Source organism: Thunnus thynnus, chromosome 12 (genome assembly GCF_963924715.1).
Source record: "Thunnus thynnus chromosome 12, fThuThy2.1, whole genome shotgun sequence".
NCBI lineage: Eukaryota > Metazoa > Chordata > Actinopteri > Scombriformes > Scombridae > Thunnus > Thunnus thynnus.
Window position 1 is genome coordinate 18,531,253 of NC_089528.1, and position 21,179 is coordinate 18,552,431.

At 39.7% G+C, this 21,179-nt stretch overlaps 1 protein-coding gene across 1 annotated transcript in view; it reads left to right on the forward strand.

Moving 5' to 3' along the window:
- Positions 1-534: 534 nt before the first annotated feature.
- The window catches only part of sntg1 (syntrophin, gamma 1), a 32,226-nt gene continuing 11,581 nt past the window's right edge, over positions 535-21,179 (forward strand). Inside the window, exons 1-12 of the mRNA XM_067606067.1 lie at positions 535-1,411; positions 10,146-10,508; positions 11,215-11,264; positions 12,580-12,714; positions 14,325-14,381; positions 14,588-14,645; positions 14,726-14,769; positions 15,170-15,211; positions 15,530-15,632; positions 16,161-16,243; positions 16,528-16,658; positions 17,946-18,075. Of these exons, the coding sequence (XP_067462168.1) occupies positions 11,238-11,264; positions 12,580-12,714; positions 14,325-14,381; positions 14,588-14,645; positions 14,726-14,769; positions 15,170-15,211; positions 15,530-15,632; positions 16,161-16,243; positions 16,528-16,658; positions 17,946-18,075 (810 nt within the window). The 5' untranslated portion in view covers positions 535-1,411; positions 10,146-10,508; positions 11,215-11,237. The remainder of the gene's footprint in view (positions 1,412-10,145; positions 10,509-11,214; positions 11,265-12,579; positions 12,715-14,324; positions 14,382-14,587; positions 14,646-14,725; positions 14,770-15,169; positions 15,212-15,529; positions 15,633-16,160; positions 16,244-16,527; positions 16,659-17,945; positions 18,076-21,179) is intronic.

Here is a 21,179-nt window from a genome sequence, read left to right on the forward strand (position 1 = left end):
CAGTTTTGACCTTTTTTAATTAACGAGCCTTTCAAAATAGGAGACATGATCTGAAATGTCCACGTGCTCCTCGGCGCTGTCTATATGACGTGCCGCTCGGGTTGGTAGGCAACATGAAACGTCAGAAGAGTCGAGTTGCATCATGTGGGGAAACAGCGGGAGCCTTCAGCTGGCATGATGACAGCATGGAAAATGAGGTGCACCTGCATGGTCAGCCTGCGCAGCTGCTCCTGCGAGGGCCTCGAAGAAGAGTCCGTGTACTTCACTGTCTGAACGCATATTTACGTGTGTGTGTGTGTGTGTGTGTGTGTGTGTGTGTGTGTGTGTACTGAGGATATCACTGTCTTCATTGACAGCACAAACTCAGTAATGGGAGTCTGACTGTAAAAGACTGAGAAAATCCACTCATGCTTTCTTTCTCTTTTAAATTCCATTTAGCTCGGGAAAGTTGTCCAATTAACTTTGAATGATGAGATATGCGTTACAACAAACCAAATATTCTTATTCTTTTGTCTTTTGGCGCAGATGCTCATCTGTAAGTTTGCGCAGCTATCCTTATTAGGACCTTGCATTGACTTCCATTCATTGTGGACAGCCTAACCCAAACCCTAACCCTTACCACAACCAATTCATGCCTAACCCCTAACCTTAACCTTAACCAGGACCTCAGAAATGACGTTTTGCCTCATTAGGACCAGGCTTTGGTCCCCATCAGGACTACTGGTCCCGACAAGGTCGGTGTTTATACTGGAAAAGGTCCCAAAGAGGTAACAAAAAGGCACACACACACACACACACACACACACTGCAGTGCACGCAAATGTAATTGGCTTTGGTAGAAAAGGAAAAAAAAGGCTTTGTGAAATGTTAGTGTGTCTTCAGCACCGGTATTATGTGGGACAGAGCAGCAAACGTCTGTAAAAAAAAACAGTCAAAAAAGGCAGAATCATGTAATATTTATGGATCCAGAGTTGTGCGGGTGCCTAAACGAAGTCGATTGACGCGCGCGTTAAACCAGCCGCATGTGATTTCCAGCTTCAGTCATTTTGGCAGCACGATGCGAGAGGGAGACAGACAGCGAGCTGTGAAACTGGACCCTCTGCCAGAGATGTCGACAGAGAGGAATCCCTGAAACCGCCGCTGCCCAGGAAATATGGACAAATCTTGTTTTCTGTGCGAGTGCGGGCTGTTTTTCTGTCGGTTTTTGCACATTGCTACAGTGTAGTGGACCAGGATGCCGTGTGGGCGATGCTGCCACAAGGGATACATTGTGATTTCGCAGAGATGTTTTAGCAACCGTTGCATAAATTAAAATAAGAAGAAGAAAAAAAACACCCCGTCACATAAGGGATTGGTGTTCGAGTCCAAAGGGATCTAATAAGACATCACCACCTGTTACTAGAAAAATCAGGTAAGCCTCGCAAACCTTTTTTCGCTTTTACATTTACACTGCCTCCTAATACAGTGCATGACGGACGTAGGTAGTTAATTATGATGCCAAAAAAACATGAAACGAAACATAAATCCATTTGCAATCTACTTTTTTGAGATGTAATTTCCCTTAATGCTGCGCACCGAGATTTATCTACCATCCACCTTATATGATCCGATGGATAATAGCGCATCGTATCTTCTTAATAGTCACCCTGGTGTGATGCACTGAGAGCTGAACAGTTCACTTATGATGGGCCTCGTGATGAAACACCGATTCATTTGTATGTGATTTGCAGGAAATATGTAGGCTTACAAAAAAAAAACCCAACATTGCCTCAGTGCAGGTACACAGCCACCCGCAGTTCCTCCAGCCAGTGCAGCAGCAGCAGACCCCTTTTCATCCATAGTGCTATTCAGCAACGTTAAAGTACTCTGCCTGCACAGTGTGCCAATAATCGACAATATACATAAGCTACTTTTTTTTTTTGTAAACAGGCCGTTTTGCATCTCAAACGTTTCTGAACTATTCACAAATCTCTCATCAGCCCCTGCGCCTTGTGTCTCTACACTCCGCAGCTGCTTCTTGGGGGAAAAAAGCATCAAGGCAACGTCCATCTGTGATAAACCTGAGGAGTATTTCACCACAGCCTGCTGCTGCTGCTGCTGCTGCTACTGCTGCTGGTCCAGTGTTTTATTAGCCTCGCAGAAAGCTCCTGAAATCTCTTGTGTCTCACAAAATTTATGTTGCCTCTGTAACTATAAACTGGTGTGGCAGGGTGCAGATAGACAGGCTGGTTTTTTCTCATCATGGGCTGCAAGGTGACAGACAGTCTGTGCAGTTTGTATCTAAGAAGCTCCACTGAGAAATCAGACAGCACATCCATGATTTCTCAGGTTTATTTCCTCACCAGGGCGCCAGCATCAGGAAGCTCTGTGCTCATGCACAAGAGTTTTGAGCCTAGCTGGTCCATTCGGTGGTCATAGGTCAGGAGCAATCTGTTTGATGTACTGGAGGTCTCGCTTCCTACAGAGGGAAAGACGTTGACATGTCATTGACAATTTTATGCCCTAGCACATGCATCCCCTCCCTCCCCCCTTTTCTGCTTATGTCCTAAATCAAATAGCAGTTTGGCCAAGTGACAGAGGTACACTGGCAGAAAATCAGGCTTGAGAGAAATGGTGTCAGTAAGGTCTGGTCAATATGGTAGCAAAAGAGAGAGAGAGAAAGAGGGAGAGAGCCAGAGACAACTTGTTTGAATCCTTCATACAGTACTGTGTCGCAGTCTGGATATGACGATAACTGGAACTGGAAGAGACTGCCACAAAAGTTTTACCCATCACCGACATAGCACATCCATCATTGCCAGGAAACAATGTCTACACCGCACAACAAGGAGTTCCTCCACACTTTATCTTCTCTACTAATCAGTAATCCACTGTTCGTCCTGCTGCTTCTGAATCCCTTTTGGTCATTTAAAAGAATCTAGTTGAATGTCTTAAAATATACGAGTAGGATCGGTTGTCCTGAGGCATTACTAGAAGCAGTGAATGTACATACTGACATCAAGTGCTGTTGCGCTCCTCCTGCATCACCTAGTCGCCTGATATGGAATAGAGTTGTTCTCTGTATCCAGAGGTTGTACTTTCTGTATTCGGTTTGAAGCAGCATTTCATTTTTTATTGCCGTGTGGCTTTATTCAGTGACCTACAGTATTTTGACCACAGAAGGGGGTGCTGCGCTCATAATGATGTGCCACAAACTTGACAAATGTTGCCGAGAAAAATCGAAAAGTAGCAATGGGAGCAGAGAGAGTAAAAGATAGAAACTAAGGCAGGATTTTTGCAGCTTTTTGTGTATTACAGTCTCTCCAAAATACAGCTATCCTTTAACATTTTCCCTTCTGTGATTGTTCTATCAAAAGGGCAGCTGGGAGAGCCTCCGGTATGTCACTGTAAGGCTGGATATCTTCATTACAATCTAGCCCCAGAGCTCAGCAGCAGGGAGAAAAGAAATGCATCACACCTGATGTTTCTGTGGCGTTTTTATAGCAACTGTTTGGTCGACCATCCATACGAGCTGCTCCAGATGTTGAATTCACAGAGGAGACGCCATATGCTTATATTACAGCGTGACGAATGAGCAGCACAAATAAAAGAAAAATGCAGATATTTTCTCTCACAGTGCAGGAAAAAAATATATATATTAGTGGTCTGTGCCACGAAGTCACTGTCATGCAACAAGAAAACTATTAGTCTGGCTTAGTGCAGACTGATGGCTAATGAAGCGAATGCACACCAAAGTCTCATGGCGGGGAAGACAGAAGACACAACTCTCATTTATATGCGGCTCATATACCAGCCCATCTGATTTAGAGGTTCAAGACTGCAACACAGACCAAAGCACTGAAAGCTACACGAAGGTGATAACTGCCCTGAGAAAAGCAATAAGGAGTTGGATTATTACAGTCGTTTATATTGATATTAGCACGCTGCTTAACATAGAAGGGACAAAACCCTTAGAGATAAAGATCATCTATACTTCCACCTCTTGATTTCTGTTGAGGACAAACAGTATTTCCTGCATGCTTTACAACCTGTGAGTAGTCCAGGCTGGACAATTTTGGGTCACACTTGATTAATGCTGAGAGTCTGCTTATTCATTAAGCACTGCCTTACCGGTCCTCGCTTCTTAAATGTGACATAAAACTGCTGCTTTTATTTGAGTTTTGTAGTCTTGAAATGCAATTTGAACACTAGGGGCTCTGGGAAACTGTGATGGGATTTTTTCACTACCTTTTAATATTTTATAGACTAAAGAATTTACTAGTTAATACAAAAAGTAATTAACAGATCGATCAATAATGAGAATAGTCTTTGGCTGCAGCTCAACATATTTCGTAGGAAGTTTTCAGGGAAATAAGTTGTATCTTGTTTTTTGTCATTTTCCTGGAAATGATTTAAAGAGTATAATGCAAAATTACAATCTTTATATGTCTCTAAATGGTGCTTTCATCCCCAATAAAACTCTTTAAGTTTGTGATTTACACAACGTAATCTATTTCCCTAAGATAGTAATGTGTTTCATGTAACGCCGTTTGAATTCATAAATAATTTGCCAGAGCAATTGAGAGATATTTTAAGAGTTCTATATTTCCCCACTTTATATTTAGAAAGCGAACAGATGTGTCCCTCGACTGTGTAGCTTAATTTCAATGTAGCCTAGCCTTCAGCAATATGCTGAGCTTTTTAATCCTTTCATGTACTCTACACAGCATGGTGCCATTTCCAGGCCCCAAAGTCTTCCCTAGCTTGGCTGTTTTGGCTTCATTGGTTGAAATATAAAAATGACTATACTGTATGCATATGTATTTTGGATCTATTCACACGTATATAGTATAATTAGGAGAAATAATTCAGCTATTCGCTGTAGTATAAAGGCTTTGTGTTCATTTGTTGAGCCTAATTAAGACCCTCGTGTAAGATAACATGCTTGACTTGCCCAATCCATTTATCCACAGGCGTTGCACCATCATATTATATGTAAAAGACAGAAAAAAAGATTACAATCCAATTAAGGAGCCTGTCAGTGGAAAACATGCTGCAGGATGTGCTTCCTTTTCTATTTCTGCTCCTTGATGTCCACTGATAGAACAGGGAACCAGTTTGTGAGATGATTCTCGCTGATTTAAGTTGGCACCCACCTGATATCTGGTTGCCCTCTGATGCCAAAAAACATACATCATAGTCAGGAAGGTCATGAGCCCGGTCTATAAATGTGTCCATCACTAATTTACTCCTCTGCCTATCATTCATGAGCATCTGGCATGGAGCGCACTGCTGGTCTCACTTATTGACTTATGAGGTAATGAAAGACTTATTTTTTGACAAATGTTCTAAAAGAATTGAAAACATGATGAGATGCTCTCTCTATCTTCTATCCCGAAAGATCGATCTCTAACATAATCTGGCAGAAAATGAGGAGAAGTCACACCTCTAGTGGCACACAAAACAGACCCTTCTGAATACGAGATATGCTCGGTAAACACAGAACTGTTCAAACTCTTGATGCGTGTGAGATTTCAGTTTAGTGTGTCACACATTTGTCAGGTGAAGAAATTAAAACCACGTAGAGCTGAAATGATAGTTGATTAATTGATTAGTCAACCGACAGAAAATGTATCTGCAAAAATTGTGATAATCAAATAATTGTCAAAGTCATTTTTTAAAGCAAAATCCCCAATTATTCTCTGGTTCCTGCTTCTTAAATGTGAGAATTAGTGTACAAAACAAGCAACCAGCCTGGAGTCTTGGAACTTTTAATGTGCATTTTTACATTTTTTTTTTTTGGCATTTTGTACACTAAACAATTAATTGAGAGAAGAATCTTAATCAAATCTTAATCATTAAATTTAATTTTAACTATGTCAAAAAGGTTCCAGCTCAGAGATCTTAGTCCTCTGTGATAACAAACTGAATATCTTTGGGTTATAGACTTAAAACAAAACAAGTGCAGTGAAGACATCACCTGCCAGGGGGCTCTGGGAAAACATGATCAGTATTATTCAGTATTTTTCAGAATTTTATAGACAAAACAAGTAGACATGTAAATTTTTCCCTTGCCACTTGTTTATTAATGCATAAAGACATCATCTACTTGTGTGCTGGTATCATGGTACCAGCACATGAATCAAAACATAACCCTATGGGTTGCCCTTATCAAGGATCAATTACTGTTACTTAAAGGTAGAGTCAGTCATTCTGGAGAAAGACCGTTTGTATTTCAACTAAACACCCAAACAAATACACACCTCCCTCTGTGCTCCTTCAGAAGCTCTGCCCCCCAAATTCATGGACGTGTATTGCCAAGGCAAAGACCAAAAGAGAAATATAATAATCCAGAGCGATAGCAATATAGAGTCACTTCTGTTCCTCTCACACTTTATCATGAGCGGGAAACAAAATTTCATCTCATGTGACCACAGCAGTCCATTCACACTCTTTGCCTCTCTGCGGCCTCCCGAATACTCACTCGACCTGCGTTCAGCGTCTCTGTACACAGAAGCAGCCGTCTGTCAGCTGCAGCTCCCGGGGAGCTGAGAGGACAGTGGCCAGAAAAACTGCTTTCACCAGGCTGATTGACAGCAGAAATTTACTGAGCTAACTAGTTTGCATGTTGGCTCAATGGGAAGAAATCAACAGTGTTTGTATTTATTGATACATTGATACGGTTAATAAGTTGAAAACACATATACAGTGGGATATTTGTGTGATTTGAACAGCTGCCTGCTCAGATTACACTTCACTAAATGCAGCAGAAACAGACTTGGAGTATAAAAAAAACACAAAAGGTCTCCGTGAGACTGTCTTGGATTCAGTGTGGATTGATACATGTATTGAAATGGAAGCGTATCTGTTCCGTGAGAAAACATTTTCTATGTGAATTGGCCACAACTTCTCCTTCACTATTCAATGGGTGCTGGAGATGGGAGACTGTCATGTCCTCACACAGACAGCTGCTCTGATGACTGCCTCCTGTCCTGTACACGAGCACAAACACCCCCTGTTGCTGATTGGCTGGAGTAGTGTTGTGTGGCTCGTTCCGAGCCACTGTGTTTACATGCCCATTTGCAGAGCCAGTGCTGTGTATGGACACTGGATTTCTTTTTTCAGCGCACACACAGAACAGACAGCTAGCGGACCGTGAGGAGATATTCACTAAATCTGACAAAAAGTGTCTTGGATTAGAATCACTGACTTTACCTTTAACTAGTAACATTAAATAACAAGCAATGTTAATATGGACGAACATATACTGTATTAGGTAGTTCCATGACGATTAGAGACCCTTAAAAGAAAAACCAATTCTGTACCCTAAAACAAAATCTGTCTAATAATTCAGCTTCTCCTCCAGATTTATGCAGATAAATCTGCAATTAGTCACAAATGATTATTTTCCGAATATAAAAGAAAAGGGGTCCAAAGAGTGTTTTGCTCACAAGATAAGCGAACACATTTCTTTGTATAATAAATAATCATAATTAGTTTCCTATTTTTTTCCGTTATCTAGAGAAAGAGCGGTGATTGTGTTTGAAAGATACAACTAAAAGAAAGGTGGACATTTTAACAACAGAGGAGGCTGGCAGCTTGTGACAGAAATGTCATGTTTTCTAATATGAACTGGCAGATCCAGTGAAATTTTGTGAGTGTAATGCTGTTGATATTGAGCAGAACTCTTTTGGGATCCCGTAATATTTAAGTAACATAATATCTGCCATCATCACACGCCAGATTAAAGGCTATACTCACCAGGCACCATATGTTCCAGGTCACAGAACAAGTGAATATACAGAAAGTGAAACCCATCTCCATTTTCAGGTAGTAAAACTACATTTGCTGGAGCACTCTGCAGACAGCTGCTCCACCTGCACGGAGATATGGCCATTCATCATCCTGTATGGGCCACAGCTGTCCTCAGGTCTAAGAGATGGAGATGTCATGTTACAATCTCCACATCATCCAGGCAATCTAACTCTGCTCCTCTCTTTCTGTTGCCTGCCATTGTGTCAAAGACGAGAGCATTATTTGAAAAACACTGCTTGGCAAATTGGTAGGACTGAAAATATCTGATGGCGTGGTTGTAAATGGAGTTACGCTGACTCAACTTAAAAGGCACAAAAGGTTCCGCCTATTTAATCTTTGGATTCTCACAGAAACAAGGGAAGTGCTCACGTCTGACAGGACGGCGCAGGAGGGCATGTGCAAAGACAAACTGCTCATCTCGGAGCCGCAGACATATTTTTCAGCTGACCACATGAAGACATTCATTTTTAAATAAGGTCCGCAAATGATGTCAGGGTTTCTCTTACATCCGTTACACAGAGCTGGCTCGTCTCTGACACAGTGTAGACTGTAGAGGCAGGTGGAGAAAAGATGAAGACAAAAGCTGTGCCTGTATTTCAAATTGAATTTCCAGAGTCAGTAAAGCTCCTTTGATAAATCTATGAAACACATGTACAGTATATTGACATATATTGAAAAACAATGTCATGTAATCAAGAAAATAATTGACAGCTTGATCAATAATGAAAATAATCATTAGTTGCAGCTCTAAACCAAAATCTATTCAGATAAGACAAAGAAAAACAGAAAATCTACACATTTGAGCTCTGTATGAAAGTAGCAGGTAACACTATCATATTCACTGTGTTGCAAATACTGTAATATGATGTAATCCACACTACACTGCAACTAACATTATTGAATGTACTTAAGTTGAAAGTTTATAAGAAATCCTTGATGCTAAACCTAATATTTAGTCTAGCCTCATTGATATAAATGGGATGGACAAGATATGAGAAACACCCCTCAGGGTTAAACTATACAAATTCAACAGCAGCTCAAACTGCAACTTCCAAAATGACCATAAAGTTGCATCGACACTTCTCAGCAACAGTTTCAAACAAATCGGTATATTATAACCTTCACGAAGGTTAAATTTATTGCAGCGTTGTTTCATTAGTTTTAATGTCTTCCTAATATTAAACTGGTGACTGAGGCTATGTCAACATACAATATTATAGCTCCATAAATACCACAAATGTAATAAGGACCTTGTCTTAGTGACCTCATAGTGCAGCCAAACACAGTATGATAACAAAACCATCATATAAATTAAACATATGAAACTACACAAAATACCAAAAACATTAAAGAAAGTTAAAACCAAGATACAACAGAAAGTTCCAAAGGTTGCAATTCAAGATTCAAATAATTTAAACACATTAAAATACAAACAAATACACACAAATACATAGGAAATCCAAGCTAAAAATTTAAAATTTAAGTAAAACTGCCAAACATTACCATTCGAGCGATTAGCCTCGGGGAATGAACTTGTTGCCTGAGGAAAACTTAATTTGATGATGAGGATCACACAGCTGGAAGTTTTTTGCATGGACTTTAACAAAGTATTAATATTTTAGTTAATCTCTGAAGGTCAAAGCAGAAATTTCTACTATTTTGCTTCAGCTTTTGTTCTTTAAAGATCCGCTGAATCACTCTGGTTGTTCTGCTCATGCTCCAGATGGGACTCTCTCCCCTTAGCACTTATTTGCAAGTTTCATTAAGGCTACTCTTACTGTATAATCACTAGTCAATGATTTATCCATGAACATGTGGCTTGAAGTGCATTTACTGTAAGTTTTTTTAAATCCTGAAGAACAATGATCACTGCAGCTCAACAAAAAAAGGTGGCACTGAGCCAACAATGCATACTTATGAGGAGGATGTTTCAAGAGTGCACTATTGGAACTTAATAAACACTTTGAAAAGGTCATTTGTACTTGGCATAAAAAACCCAAGAAAATTGAAGAATATGAGTTAATTGCATTTCAGCATTTATGCACAAGAATCCACAGGTTTTTACAAGTGAGGTATTCTTCATCACAGGCTGAGGAATGGTACTCGTACTCACTTTGAATCTCTTTTTTCTACACTTATTTGGGAAATAAAGCTGTGAATTGCTTCTGATTCAACATCACACATAAAAGCAGCATTTATATTGACATCACACTTACGCGTGTTTCCGGGAAACGGTAGATTAGATCTTTTCTGTCACAGTCAGAAGCATTTAATCAACAATATTCATTCTTCTTGTTGAGCTTTTTTTTCCTCCCCACTTTAAAACTTCAATTTGTGTTTGTTTGTTTCAGCTCTTATCAGATCACGGCAGCACCTCACCTGCAAGTGGATTTCAGAATGATACCTTAGCCACATTGTCTTGTTACTGCAGCACGGCCACCTCACTTACAGGATAGCCTCATTCTGCTCTTCAGCAGCAGCTCCACTGGGAATAATCCTCCTCCCTGCCCCCCTGCAACACCTACAGCCAGCCAGGAGAGGTGACAGCGGTGCTCCCTCTCTCTCTCTCTCTCTCTCTCTCTCTCCTCCCCCCTCAACCCGTGTATGACAGCCATGATTTGGGGAGGCCCTCTGCTACGGTTCAGACCTGGGATCAACTCACTGCTAGATGGCTAGATCTCAACATACAAAGAGCTGGGGGCCTTTCTATTGAGGTAAGCCTCCAACTCCCTCTGCGGCACGGGTTCTATAATTCAAGTGTGAGCCATTTTTGTTCTGTACTCGTTTTGTAGAGTCAAGTGGCAGTCATGTCTGATTAAAACTGAGTGGGACTGGTTTATGTAAATGAGGCATGTGCTGCTCCTCTCACAACATTTCTTGAGACTACTTGTGTATCTGTCTGCATAGAGAAGTCAGATGATTTAAAAGGTGTGTTATTTATTGGTGATGTAACTCAGTTTTTTAAAACCACAGTAGTACTCAGGTAGTAGTGCTTTTATTGGGGTGTTTTCTCCCAGTGTGACTCAGTTTTACACTCTCTCTTCTGACAAGTCATCAGATATGGTAACACAGTTCATTTCTGGGTGTACTGGATTAGATATTGAAACATTTATTAGGATACTTGGGTTCTCACCTTTGCTAATGAATTATTCATTGCTGCTTAATGGCCTCCAGTTTTCTCCCAAGATTGCTCAATGGGGATTTTTTTTTTTTATTCTCGAGCAGTTCAGTTGAGTCACATTTCAATGAAAAATAATTTCTGTCCATTGTCTAGTTTCTATATGAGAAAGGCAGGCCTATAATGAAAACAGGCAGACTGCTAACAATGGTAGTTTAAATCGGCTGTACGGTTTTGCTGCAGCGAGTCGGTCATGAATTTGCCTCCACAGTCTAACTCAATCTTGTTTTTCTCCATTGCAGTATCCCTCACTGCATAGTAGCACATGGATTTCAAGACTTCAAATGAAGAGGTTGGTAGGATTCAATCAATGGCGGTGAATTGAGTGTGATTATAGAAAGTGCCTTGCCATTTTCAAGCGCCTGAAACGATTTAACATCACAATGTATCCGAGAGCATGTGGTAAGAGAGAGATGTCCTTGTTGCATATCTGGTACTGTCGCCAGTGTAAATAGTCATGTGCGTGCTATCTGATCGAAGATGATGATGTAGATAATTATGGAGGGAGGGGGATTAGGAGCAGGGAGTAATAGTGAAACATAAAACGGGATTAGAGATAAGGCCAATTATGTACAATGCAAACGCTATAACAGGTCAAACAATGCCAGACCACGTGAGACGCTGTCTGACCCAGCTATGTACAGTTATGGCACTGCTGCCCTCATTTTGCTCGGCTAATGACTCTCGCACACACACACACACACACACACACACACACACACACACATTTCATCAAATAATGTGAATTAATGTGCCCCTAATTTCATTTCTCATGCTGCAGTTGCAAGCGGAGGCTCGTTTCTTCGCTTTCCTCATTATGGGTGAAATATAATATGCTCCGTAAACTGACTTTTGATTTAAGTTTGACCTGCAGTTGAGATACTTTCTAAGAATAGCAACCATGCAGCGCTGTCTTGTTAACTGATGACTGGCGTATCCTGGGTGACAAGGATGCTGACAGCGGTGGCTTTTTCTCTATTAGCAGTCTCGTCAGGTGAAGGTGCTTCTTTTATTTAGACCTTTTTAAGTCAAGGACAGGAGAGGCATTGCAATTAGCCAGAGAGGGGAAGGATAGCAGAATGCAAATTTATGCGGATTAGCATGTTCTAAATGGATCATTGGAAACACACACAGTCCTCACACTTGCTTGCGTGATGCAGGGAAGTTCAAATGCAGAGGGTGAAGCGTGATTCCAGCCACTTAATTTCACCGGTTCTTAAGTTGTCATCATCATCATCCACCCTATACTTAGAATAAATGAGATGATATAATTTGATGGGTGCATACAAAACGCACCAAGGGCACGAAATCTTATCACAACTCATAAATAGCTGCTTGTCTTCTTGTGTTTTCAATCATAAATCAACAGTTTTTTAATGTTTTTTTTTTTTGTCTTTTTGTGTGTTTATTATTCAGAGGGCAGGTTATTTGTTCTAACATCACCATTGACAAGGAAGGAAGTAAAAAGAAAATAACAGACATCTCTAAAAACTCCTAATTTCCCTGTTCATTCTTCAACGAGTATTCTAAATGACATTTCATTTCATGGCCAGTTAATTTAGTCACGGAAGGATAAAGAATGATGTTATCTTTCTGACTGTTCGCAGACAAAGACTGGGATTTATTTGATGCAAGAAGGTAATGAGGAGCCGTTTAATATTCGACTGCACTTGGCAAAAGATATTCTGACCATTCAAGAACAAGATGTCATCTGTGTGTCAGGAGAGCCTTTTTATTCAAGTGTAAGTAACCCAGTTTGTCTCATAATTACTGAATGGTGGCATGCACACAATCATGCAGTCAGTATCATATACAATAACTGAAGGTTACAGTACACAGATACATACAGATAAATACCTCATAAATTACATGTTGCTATTTAATAGTGTTTCACCTTCTGGATCGTGGTGAGTAGATTGTCATCCACAGGTCACACTTGTCATCATGTCTGACAGGTTTTTCTTCACATTAATAAATTAAGTGTTTCTATTTTTTTTTTCTAAACTCCACTGAGGCCCCAAGTCAATGACCTTTCCCAAGATGGCATAATTCATTTAATAACATATTACTGGATGAAAATCTTCAAAGACAGATGGGGGAAGCGTTTGTGTCGTCCGAAACATGACTGCTAATTAACAAAAAGGGCATGGGCACGCTAATACAACCTTAGCGTGTCATAAAGTCCCAACGATATACTGTACTGCTTGGCTAAGGCTCTGTAATATGACAGAAATCTAATAAAAAAAACTGATAAATATATTTTCAGATAAGGATACATATCATAATCCGGAAAATGTTTGCAAATTCACATCTAAAATCATCAAACTGATTTTCAAAGCAACTGAACTGAACTGTGTCTTGTTCTTGTTTGTTTGTTACATGTGTCAAACAAAGTAACAGTTTACATTTTGGAAAATGTGCTTGCAGAGAGTTGGATGAGATGGTCAATACCATCACATCTGTGCGCTAATAGAGCTAGAGCCTGGAGGCTATTAGCTTAGCTTAGCATAAAGGTTGGAAGCAAGGGGAAACAGCTAGCCTGGCTAAGTCAAATATTTCAAATATACACCTACTAACACCTGTTAAGCTCACTAATTAACACGTTATATCTTGTCTGTTTAATTTGTACACAAACAAAAATGTAAAGATGACAATTTGTGTTTTTACAGCCACAGGAGTGTGCTGCACAGAAGTGCTGCATTGTTGTTCATCAAGATACAGCATATAAAACAACATTTTTTTTTTTCATGTTTGTATCGATTATTATATAACCTGTTTATGAGTTTTAGATGTGTTGATATGTGTATTTTTGAACTGTGGACAGAGCGAGGCTAACTATTCCCCCCTCTTTCCAGTCTTTGCTAAACAAAGCTAATTGCATCTTGGCTGTAGCTACATATTTTAACACTCAGACATGAGAGTGGTATTAATCTCCTTGTCTATCTCTCAGTAAGTAATAAATGTATTTCTGGAAATTTCTATTTCTATAATTAATTTAGTTGGTTTAATATTACATCTTGTTCACAATCATTTATTTGTACAACCAACATTAGAATGATAACACGTTAAGACTAATAACGATAGAATAACTATTAAGGAAAATACAATGTGAGCTGTTGTACGGTGATAATTTTAAATGAAGCATGCCTTACAGACACTAATCAGGGTGTGTAACTTCTTTTTTTAGGTTTTATTTTGCATCATTTGATCAGACTTGTTATTATTTTATTTTATTGTGTTTATATCTGATTGCTGACAAGAGCTGCCCTTCCCTTGTGCGCTGGTTCGAGGGCTCTCATAAGCTCAGCATCACTCTGAACTCATTTCTTCCTTCTAACTAAATCTCTTCCAGGAGAGGACTGTAACGATCAGGAGGCAGACGATTGGAGGGTTTGGCCTGAGCATCAAGGTAATTTAGATCCCGACTGATTAGGCTGCTCCTTCTAACTTCTTTAAATTAAGTCTGAACAAGTGTTATTGATCATTTTCTTGTCAAAGTGTAACAACAGCGTCAGCTGAGGGATTCACTGAAACTTAAGTTGCTCTCGAGTGTCCTTGTCTTGTTTTGTGTTTGTGATACCTATGTAATTCAATTTCATTTAATTTGTCTCTCAGGGTGGAGCAGAGCATAAAATCCCTGTTGTGATATCAAAAATATCAAAAGAACAAAAAGGTATATTGCCATATTTGGACAAGTTTTTACATTTTTACAATTCAAGTGTGCTTTCTACTAAAGTGATTTTCTGTTTCCAGCTGAACTCTCTGGGCTGCTTTTCATTGGAGATGGCATCCTTCAGGTAAAATGCCAAAATTCACTTTTGCCTGTTTGCTCATCTCATCCTACTCTGCAAAAATAACACATACTGTATCTTTAATAATTAATTTGCCACATGCCCCCAAAACTGTGTTGTACAATTATGCAATTGTCTTACATTTGTTACATGAATTTTTGCAAGAAAGGAAAAAACAACAACATCCGTCTCGCCTCTCTCATCTGATGCAGAGGAAACGTTTACAAACCAGACAAAGATGTTCTGGATTCATGGCAACTGTGGATGTGACTTTCCTGTTTACAGTTTTCAGTGCAGAAGCCATAGCAGTTACTGTGCTTGCCTCATTAATCATTTTGAAGTTAGAGCTACAGTGATATGATGCCAGCAGTATTATTTAGGGCAACTCTGTTACTGTTGTTTCTAGATAAATGGAATAAACGTGAGAAGCTATCGCCACGAGGAAGTGGTAAGCTGTCAGCTCATATCTCATATTTTCTTACACTGCAACAGCTCTTTCAACAGCTTATCTTGTCTCACTTTATGATTTGTATCTTTCTGACATGTAAAGCTAGTTTTTTTTTCTGCTTTCTCCCTTTTTAAATGTGACTGCAAGAAATATGTGTATAAGGAGCACAACTTCAAGTCTGTAAATCCGTTATCTTAGCTTTCCATTCTTAGCAAGACATTGGCACACCATGTCTCATCACAGCAGGCAATCAACAGAAAACCTCAAACCTCCTGCAAGAAAAAAAAAAAAAAAGACTCCCTTGTTTTTACCTTCCAGGTCCAGGTTTTGAGAAATGCTGGTGAAGAAGTGACTCTCACTGTCTCGTTCCTAAAGAAGACTCCAGCCTTTCTGAAACTGCCCCTGTGTGAGGATTGCACATGTAAGAAACCTCCACACAGTGTGTAGATTTAAATTAGGATTGGTTGTCTTGGTGACAATAAACTCGAGGCTGGAGAGCTACTTTGAGAAAAATAAAGACATAAATTCAGCTGCTATGTTTTTGTCTTGACAAGCACTAAATAAAGATGCTACTTTGCTAAAGAAAGAAAAGATAAGGAAAGGGGACACATCTCAAGCTGCACAAAAGATGCTAAAGACTAAACTGAAAGAAGTGACGTCGTTCATTGTGGTGCAATTGATTGCTCTTGCATGGGAAAGCTTCTGCCTGTCATCAGACATGAAAGCTTTTATGAAATCCTTTCATACACGTATATAGGCCAGGTTGACTGGCCATCCAACCAGTCAACTGAATACAAATTGGCACAGCGCAGAAGAACAAAGTAACACACATTTGTTGATGCTTGTGATTCACTGCAGTCGTAAATGTTGAAATAGATGGAGGTGTTTTATTGAATTTTGAGGATTTATTTGTTTGTGTTTTTTCTGTGTGTCCCTGTTGTACTTACAGGTATTCCCAGCGACCAGAGTAGCGGGACCTCCTCCCCACTGTGTGATAGCGGCCTGCACTTGAACTACCATCCTAACAACACGGTACTTTTTTCATTAGCCACTTCTTGACTGTCTGATTCTATAACTGTCCTTCTGTAACCATGCAGCAGTGCCAGAAGTTGTTTCCATGCAACTGCCACTGCTCACTGAAAACCAGGGTGCTCTGTTTGTCTTTAGAGGAGGGTGAATCAGCTTCCTCTGCAGCTCTCAATCGCGCTGCCCGTGCACCTGCAACAGCAGCAGCAGCAGCAGCAGCAAGCTCTTGACATATCAACTGTTTGAAATGTGCGATTAGCTCCTCTAAATTGTGTTTAACACTTCTTCAGGACACGCTGTCCTGCTCATCCTGGCCCACGTCCCCGGGGCTTCGCTGGGAGAAGAGATGGGTGGATCTGCGCCTAATTCCACTGCTCCACTCGCGCCTGTCGCAGCACATGCCGGGCTCTGACGTCTGCAGGTGAGCTGCGGGACTTCATCTTGGAGGTTCAGTGGCATCTGCTTGCACTCGCTGAGCCAGTGAGACTCTACAGGATGCTGGTGCTGAGATCGTTTGCCTTTTTTATTGCTTGAGGATTTTCAAATATGAGCAGACTGCCACGCTCCATCTGTGAAAATATGCTTTTTCTGCTATTTAGTGTATCCCTTTAAACACCATTTAAAAAACAAATCAGTTCTGCAGTGAAATGTACTTGTGCTGCATCTATCTACTGAACAGACATATTGAACGGTGGATGCTTGATGTAAGAAGCCATTAAGCTGTCAATAAATACATTTCCATCTTTACTACACTGCGGTTGATAAAAAAATCAGTAATTTTGTGCGTTGAGTCTTAATGGACCAAACTTGTGGTTTGGCATGTTTTAGCCCATTAACTGAAAAATGACTAATGACACAAGATATTTTTAAATTAATCAGCCATTTTTCAGACATTAGTTCCAGTTTATTTTACAAGAATGAAGATCGTCTTGCACTTTAGCGTTTAAGCTGTTTGAGAGGACAAGAGTTAACAGTTAATCTAAGATTAAAAATACAGTCTTGACCTTTGAAACGGACAGAACATTCTCACCACAAGGTCCTTTTAGCAGGTTTTTTTGTTCAGTTGTATCATACAATTTCACAACAACTTGGCAAACTCTGTCTGTTGAGGAATATTGGGTGATATGATAGAAAGCTTCAGAACAGCTATTAAATGCTGGTGAGACTATTTTGTCAGCATGTTATTATTTTGGTCATGAAACAGTGAGTAGGCTCTGCTTTGAAAACTTGTTGGTACATTTAAGGATACTCAGACATCCAAGATTTGAGATTCAGCTGCTGAAAAACAACCTTATTCTATTCATGACATCCGTGTTAGCTTATAGTTTATCCTACAGGTTTCATTTTCTACTAACATAGCTCATAAAAGCAGTGGTTTTCAGCAGCCAGCAACATTCAAATCTTAGTTGAGTCCCGGAGGAAAGAAAGTTTTCTAAAAGTCTGTCTTGAGTTTTTCATGCTGGCATGAAATGAAATGGAAGATTAAATAACTTTGACCCCCGGAAAATAAGATAAAGTTGAATAAATTACGCATTGCAAGCAAAGTTTCCAGTCTTTGTAAGTTCTTACTCATCTCCTACTTAAATGAATGGAAACTAATGGCTTCCTGGAAGGTTGGGAATCCATCCAAATGTCTGTAGTATATAGTTAACTGGCTGGAAAATGCAAAATCAAGCCCTGATCTTTTGTTTTCTCCTCACTGTTGTAGGAAAAATGCTTTCCAGGTCATAGCTGTGGATGGTGTCTGCAGCGGAGTCATACAGTTCCCCACAGCTGAAGACTGCTTGGACTGGCTTCAGGCAATAGCGAGCAACATTTCCAGTCTCACCAAGCACAATGTAAGTATGAAACAATGATACTCTACTACCTCTCGCAATCCCCCAAGTAAACCAGTAAGATATTGAGTTAGGTCTTAATGCGACAGACTTTCAGTTTGTGAATTGTCTTATAGTCCCTTTGCAAATGTCACGACATTAAGTAGACACATATTAATGTCTTTACACCAAGAGTAAAGCACACACTTATTTCTAAGAGCCCGAGGTCATAATAACAGTGCTGGCACTATGCTGCACTCACTCCCTCCAGCTAAATCCGTGCACTTGTTGTATCTATAATTCATCATTGGTGCTCCCTGGTAGCCTGCTGGTTAAGACGCATGCCACAAAACAGCAACGTCTGCTGCTCAATTCCGGCAGCGGAGCTTTGTTGCATGTCACCCCCCATCACTCTCTCCTCTTCGATTCCTGTCAACTCTCTCCACTGTCGCTATAGTAAAGGCAAAAAAATCCCTAAGATATACATATATATATATATTTATATAAAATCCGTCATAATATATTATATAATAATGATACCAAGAGAGAGCAAGAAATAACGATGCCGTATTCTGTTTCTTATTGTGAACATATTTTTCCAGCTGTAAAAGTGTGTTTCTGTGTTTCCAGTTGGGTGATGATGCTCAGCAGGAGGGTCAGATACAAATACTGCTAACAAGCCTCGTCATGCGTGGTGGTTCATACAAAACTGACACATTTATCAACGTTTACTGTACTGCATAGGTGTACTTCTTTCCATTTCCATGCTTTTCTCAAGAGATTTAAGAAAGTGAAATCTATCCGGTTAAGCTGCTGTCTGGAAAGATGTAACCAGACACTTTGCCACATGACATGAATACAGCATTGAGCGAGCAGCAGTGAAAGACAGGGATTTGTAATTATCATGTGTCCACTGGCGTCGCTGTATGTGTGTGTTTGTGTGTGTGTGTGTGAGTGTTAGAGTCTCCGGGGAATAATGGAGCCCTGGTTAATTGGAGTGGACGAAGTGAGGGGATGTACTAAACATAACACTGATGACTCACTGCCAGAATGGCCTCAACAATTGAAAGTGTAATTCTCGCTCTGGCCTTGGCATTTACGAAGGTGTGTGAGCGAGCTGCCACCCAGATGAATGAATGTAGGATTTACAGACTCCTGCTGAAAGAATGCTACTGTGTATGATGTAAAATTTTTATATTTAATCTGTCAAAATCAAAAATTGTCTGTTTTTTTTTTTTAAGGGTAGATCAGTTATTGTCACCTGGATTTTATGTTGTCCTGCATCAATCTCATTTGATGCTCTGGGTTTTATGTGCACCGCAGTTTACAATAAACAGGTTTCCTGTCGTGTAGAAGACAAATCACAATATGCTTCCATATAATAAAAAAGTGAATAGAAAAATGGATAAAAAATTCAAGAGCTTCTTTCCCTTTAGACAAAAACAGCAGGTATAATAACTCTTTTATACCTTCTGCCATCTTTCAACTAAACTCTGTGTGGAAAACGTAACAGGAGCACATACAGTATACAGTAAATAGATTGTGTGTATGAGAACTTAATTAATCACAATGGGAAATAGCAGCATGACATTAGCACACAGCAAGAGCTGGATAAGAAAAGTGTAAAAAACACTCAAATCACATACACTTAAATCTTAATTAGAAACTAAATTAAGACTAAAACGAAGACCTTACTTTAACTCTAAATATATACAACTATAGTGTTGGGTAATATTCTGTCCATATGGTATATACTTATTATCTTATAATGATATGGCAGGGTGCTTCATTTGAGTGGCATAGATCAATATTGGAAATAACTGCACAGTGGTTACATATTTTTCTCATAATTTAACATTTTAAATAGTGTTAACTTGCATTCTGTCATTTACATGCATTTTTACTTTGTATTTAGATGGTGTGTTTATGTGCTTTGTGTTTTTATCTCATTGCTGCACAACCAATTACCCTCTAGGGACAGATAAAGTGATTTATTGATTCATTGATTATTCTGTCCAACAAAGATCTTTAAAAAGTGTAAAACTAGAGAGTATATCTGGGGGGTTTGTACTATAAATTTTCCTTCTGTTTTTAATAGTCAATATATATATTAGTAGACGGACCTTAGAAAATGGAACATAAAAATTAATGTACCCTAAACGTACACTTACAAACATAATAATATCAAGGGTTTAATAAAGAGTAGGGCCGTCATTTGCTTGCAGAACAGCTTCAGTCCCTCTTGAATAGCTGTCACGCATCTGAACTGTTTGTAGTCAAATACTGAACCATTTATCATGAAAAAATGTCTCTAGTTCTTTGAGCGATGATGGAGGAGGGAATCCACTCTGCGCTCCAGAAACTCCCGTAAAGGTTGGGTGATGTTCAGGTCTGGTGACTGGGGAGGTCATCATCCCGGTGTTCATGAAGCCACTCTCGAATTTGTTTAGTGATGCATTTGAAGGCGTCGTTGAATGAAGGATGGGAAAATTCTGCTGGAAAGTGTTTGCACCATTGAGCCTAATGACTCCCACTGGATGGCTTCACAACAGAGCAACTTATATGATAGGCTTAAGGCTTCCTTTGGCTTCCAAATGTGATTGTGAATCAATCCAGATGTGGAAATTACATTAAAATATGACTCATTACTTTTTTCTTCAAGCATACTGCTCTATACACCAGGTGTCTTTGTGCCTTGGGTATAAGAGGTTTCTGAATTGCAGCTTTTTTTTTTCCCCAGCAAAGCTCAGCCTGAGCACTTTCTGCTAAGACTCACAGAGGTGTTGATTCAATTCTGTGGCAATTTCGGAGGCTTTACTTCAGTGGCATTTAGCAGCTCTTCTGTTAAGTGGTTGTCTGTGCCCTTCTGTGAGCTTTGAATTGTGATCACTGCTTTTATTTATTAGCGCAGTTTGTTCATTTGGTATATGCCATAATTATTTTGGAGATAATTTCCCTCAGCAGGTTAAATAATTCAGCAGTTCTTGTAACTGATGCACTTGTAATTTCAACGTGTAAACTCATTTGGCCTCTTTGAAGCTTAATTTGTTGCTCTGTTAGTTGCAGTGTGAGTGAAATGTATCCCCTCGGATACTAAATAGCACAACTCAGCGCAGGTAAATCAATCA